Consider the following 5,485-nt stretch of genomic DNA (forward strand, 5'->3'; position numbering starts at 1 on the left):
CGAGTAATGTCCGAGTTTTGAAGGAGAGTCTACGATGAGGAGCATTGAGCGACAGTGGAGGCTTGCAATCGTGAAAATTATAGATTCAATGGCTTTGAGGCGTGGCTAAAATGCATGGCCGGATCGGCTAGTAGGTGGAGAATTAGATGGCGTACGCGTAGAGCAATCTCGGGATGTTGAGCTTTGCCAAGGTTGAAGACTAGAGGTATGAGAGACATGATATATTATGAGCAATTTGCAATTTTGAGCTTTTGTTTCGGGCACCATCTTCCAAGATAATATATTTAGCTTAGTACTAATCGGAAGTTTTGAGCCAAAAACTTTGCAAAACATTATATAAGTGTTTAAAGCTTTCCAAGGGCATAGAACAAGGTTAAAGCCGCCTTCATCTAAAGTATACATTTTATCATCTATGGGATTGGAGGGTGTATCGTAATTATTCCAATTGTACAAGACTTACTTCGTCATCTCTTGTGAAAAAGTGATTTATATAGTGGAACATTTAATTTGATGATGAAAAAAATAGCTAGTTCTTCAAATAGGTCTAGCATATATATCTTCTTCCCCCTAAACCATTATTATGGATCGGAGGAGTTTCTTCATTGTTGTTGGAAGCATTATTAGAATAAAAAGTCAATCGGTCGGCTTCTAATGAGGTCAGCCTTTAGTGAGATCGACTTTTGGCGAGGTCAACCTCCAGTGAGACTGACGTTTTTGAAAGAGATGAAAATATTAGAAGGGGACAAAGGAACACTTAGGATGTTCAAGTCAATCTCGGAGTCAATTTTTGATTTAGCCCCACTAGCTAGTAAAACGGTCTTAGATCACGTTCAAGTTGACCTTCTTAATTAGTCAGTCTTGACTTTTGATGCGATGATAAGAAAGGGTCTAATTTACAAGAGATTGCTGTCATGATGGAGGTTAAAATCAAGACGGTCAACGCTCATATATCATTAGCCGGTCGGACGATCAGGTCAATGCTTAGATATCATCGGTCGGTCGGACGATAAGGTCAACGTTCAGATATCATTGACCGGTCGAGCGATCATGTCAACACTTAGATATCATCGGGCGGTCGGGCGATCATGCCCAGACCGGAGGGAGAAGGTTCCGGTCTGATCCCGCCTTTGACACAGGAAGGTGTCAATTGACCAACGCTTAATGAAGTAATGGACGTCGGACGGAAGAGGAGACGATATGTAGAAGTCGGGCCTAGCATGCAGCTACCCCTCTCGGCCAGGCAACAGGACTCGACATTGGCTAAGCGGAACTTCGGCCTAGCGGACGTGACAAAAACACAGGGGAGTTCCGGCCAAGCAGACGTGACACTTGCAACGAAGTCCTGGCCGAGCGGGTGGTACACAGAAATAGCGAAGCCCCGGCCAAGCCGCTATTTTGCTCGCCCTAGCAGCAGACCCCCTGTGTCATCCATTGACATCATTTCGGGAGTTAGTGCCACTGATACTGGGCATGGTCAACCAGAAGATTGTACGACAGAAGCTTCCACTATCACTTTGGATATACGCTCGGCCTATTAAGATATTGTGTCAGAGACACTTTACCGACAAGTCTTTTCAGAGGAAACTTTGGGAAGCGTGCTCGCCTTGGGAGCGTCTATGCTTGCTACAGAAGCTCTATATAAAGGGAGGTCCAAGTATCGACGGAGGTACGCAATAAACACTATTTGTACCACACTAATCATTCTTGTTGTTGCTTCGCCTTCTACTTCATTACCGATGACTGACTTGAGCGTAGAGATGACAATTTCACCCGAACCCGATGGAGGATCCGACATCCGACCCGAATGGAGGAGGGTATGGAGGGACTATTAATATCTGATACCCGACCCGAATACCCGATTAAATAATATATATACATATATTAAAGAAAATTTTCTTTTTCCAAATCAACTTACTATTTTTGTTGATATTTGGAGGAAACTGTATAGATGTTTAATCTATTTTTTTAATTATATATATTTTTTAATAGGTTGTTAATTTTAATATATTTTTTGTTAAATGATAATAGTTGGATAGAAAGAAAAAAAATTATAATTATAGAAGATATCCGATCATTTAATGGGTATGAGTATACCCATCGGAGATCCTATATATATCCGATGGGTATGGGGACGAAAGATATAGAACCCAACCCATTACCATCTCATTGAGCGTCGGAGGATTAACACTGTGGACTTCTTCCCTGATTCAATACTGACATCATCTATATTATAGGGCGAAACAAAATCTACAGACAATCAATGAGAACACTACATTTCTAACTTTTCATTTCATCAATTTTTGGACAAGATAAACCTTCATTCTCCTCCATGTTTACGTTGGCTTTGTCTTATACCACGTGGAACCTATATTTCTTCTCACATCAATACTAAAAGTGAAAATAATACATTATATTATTAAATTCTTATTTTAAATTAATTTGAAGTACAATAATTTCTTTAATTGAGGATTCAGCTCAATTAGCCGGAGCACCATAAGAATTTTATTAGATAAATTTAACAAGTATAATATATTTTGCAAAATAAAAATAAAATGCCTCTTTTCTTTTATCTCAACACTACTATTACAAGACATTATTCTTCGTGATGTCAGACTTTATGAACAGGTTGTTCTTGGGAAATAAAATGTAGAACTAATTAAGATTCTACTTTATTAAATATAATAGCCTAAATTTGACTAGTCAACTATGCTTTCAGCTATAGATCACGCATGATGTAATAAAGAAAAACTATAATTAATTTATGTGAGAGATCAGCAATAATATTTTTTAACTGCTAGTAAAATATATATATGTATATACATATATATAAACATAAAATTATATATATATATAAAAAGACGATATGCTTATATTTATGTATAAATATAAAATTATCATGTAACAGTCCGATGAAAATAAATTAGAGAGATAATTTTAAAAAAAATCCTACCTTCAATGAAATATTTTATATAGAATTTATTAAAATAATTAAGAGTATTCATATCAGATATCCTATTTAAAAATTTTACTTTTAATTTTAGATAAATTAATTTTAAAAAAAATTTACATCAGTTATCATATCCATTCTCTAAATTATACATTTATGAATAATATTTTTCTAAATTTAAAGAATAAATTTTTTATTAATTTTTTTATCCTAAAATTATATATGTATTTTAGATAGAAAAATTGATGTGATATGGATGCTCTAAGTACTAACTATATCAACCTCGAGACACTTTTTATCTTTATCTATATATATCATATCCGTATTTTCGAATGAGTATTTTTATTTTTCTTCTAAAGTAAAAAGAAAAAATCTCAATTATATGAAAAATGATAAGTTTTGGATATTTTAGTGTTCATAGGCCTTCAATAAACCTTCAGAAGCAGGCATCCTACAAATCTCCCTACCTCTTAAATGCAACCACCTTGCTCGAGTATTAATTGTCCATTTGTCCATTCTTGAAATTCACTGAAACTTTTTTTTTAAGGTAATAAAAAGGGGGGAAATTTTGTCTATTTATATTTGCATTCCACTACTCGCCACCACCATCACCGGTCGGCCATCTGCAGTTTTACTATGGCTCCATTGAATTGCAAGTGGGTGGTGGTGGCGGCGGTAGTTGCGGTGGCGGTGTTGGCGCCGGCGGCGCGGTCGGACTTCGCGAGCGACCGGGCGGAGTGCGCGAGTCAGCTGTTGGGGCTGTCGACGTGCATACAGTATGTGCAGGGGGAGGCGCCGTCGCCGACGCCGGACTGCTGCTCCGGGCTGAAGCAGGTGACGGCGAAGAGCCTGAAGTGCCTCTGCATGCTCGTCAAGGACCGCAACGAGCCGCAGCTCGGCATCCGGATCAACGTCTCCCTCGCGCTCGACATGCCGACGCGCTGCAGCGTCCCCGCCAACGTCTCCGACTGCCCCAGTGAGTCCAAGACTTAACTTCTGACAATTTAGATATCCATTGTTTGAATCGACCAATAATACTATGAATAATTGATGAAATTAAATATAAATTAATTAAAATTAAATCATTAGATTTTTATCTAATAATATTTGGTCACTAATTTTAATAATTTTAATGTATAATTAAATATGATTGGCTGCAGGATTACTTAACCTGCCACCCAATTCGACGGATGCACAAGTTTTCCTACAATTCGAAAAGGATCTTGCAGCACGTGCAGCTACCGGCGCCTCAGGTAATTACTTACCGCCAGAAAATTAAATCATTAAAAAAAGTATTCCATTATATCTAAAATATTTATTATTTTATAATTATTTTACATAAAGCAACTATTTTATATAAAATCAGCATATAACATCATCTTTGAGTTACTTTATACAAAAATATAAAAATAAAGATATAGAAAATAAATAGTCATTAGTTTTTGAGGCAAAGCACAAAGAAGCCATATTTAAAAAAAAAACAAATAAAAAACACAAATAACTCACTGAGAATCCTTTAGTCAAAAATTTTCTGAAAAAAAAATCTATTTATTTATTGATTAAATGGACGGTATCTTATCTATTTAACAGATAGGATTTCATCCATCGTCAACCAATAAATAAATAGAGGATTAAGACATCGTCAACCAATGAATAAATAGAGGATCAAGACTGACTCAAAGATTCTGGACTAGAGGATGCTCCAGAACTCTAAATAAAATAATACTTTTATTTCACACAAAAATAACAACTTTTTTAGAATTGCTTTGCATAAAGAAATATCATCTTTGAGTTACTTTGTACCGATTATTTGAGTATAAAATAAAAATGTATAATCATTAATTGTGAGGGCAAAGCACAGAGAAGCCATATTGTTCTTTATAATTAATTGAGTAGTTGCTAGAATTTATTGACGGGAAGGTTTTTCCTTGGAAGGCAATAATACATCAGGGGGCTCGCGCTTGAGAGGCAATGACGTTGTAGGCGGCCGGAGCTCTACTGACGTGAGTGGCAGCCAAGAAATTAAGGGATGCGTGAAGTTAGTAACGGGCCTGAGCTTGGCCGTCTCCATCCTCCTCCATCTCATCGTGTTCGAGTAGAAGGAAAGAAATAGAGCAAGGAAAGAACATGTTCAATTTGTAAGTGGGCAAAAATATACTGTACCCAATGAATAATTAAGAAAATATGTTGAATCAATTAATTGTATGGGCTTATGTGTAAGAGATTATATGGTGTGGGTTATTCTGTAAATTAAGCCCGAATTAAAATGATCATCTTAGTTTTGGTTATTGGACTTTAATGTATCTAATAGGATATGAGTTTTTTATGGGCAGAAGTCAAAATTATAATTTCTGTTTTAATGATGGGCTAAAATAAAAATAACAGGAGGTAATTGCTAAATTACTTATTTAATGGTGATAGCCCCAGATCTTGCATATGTTCCCATGTTCTAAATCTCATTATTAGAATAAGATCTAGAGAGAATTGAAAGGGCTCTCGAGGAAGAATGCATATATTTGAAAGATCAATCACTTGTTC

At 36.1% G+C, this 5,485-nt stretch overlaps 1 protein-coding gene across 1 annotated transcript; it reads left to right on the top strand.

The window, feature by feature from the left end:
• Positions 1-3,500: 3,500 nt before the first annotated feature.
• LOC122016537 (non-specific lipid transfer protein GPI-anchored 13-like) lies at positions 3,501-5,235 on the top strand. The gene is made up of 3 exons (XM_042573906.1): positions 3,501-3,923; positions 4,108-4,200; positions 4,883-5,235. Exons 1-3 carry the CDS (start codon positions 3,584-3,586, stop codon positions 5,044-5,046), a joined length of 597 nt encoding a protein of 198 aa, XP_042429840.1. The 5' UTR covers positions 3,501-3,583; the 3' UTR covers positions 5,047-5,235.
• The last annotated feature ends 250 nt before the right edge of the window (positions 5,236-5,485 follow it).

Source organism: Zingiber officinale, chromosome 1B (assembly GCF_018446385.1).
Source record: "Zingiber officinale cultivar Zhangliang chromosome 1B, Zo_v1.1, whole genome shotgun sequence".
NCBI classification, from domain to species: Eukaryota; Viridiplantae; Streptophyta; class Magnoliopsida; order Zingiberales; family Zingiberaceae; genus Zingiber; species Zingiber officinale.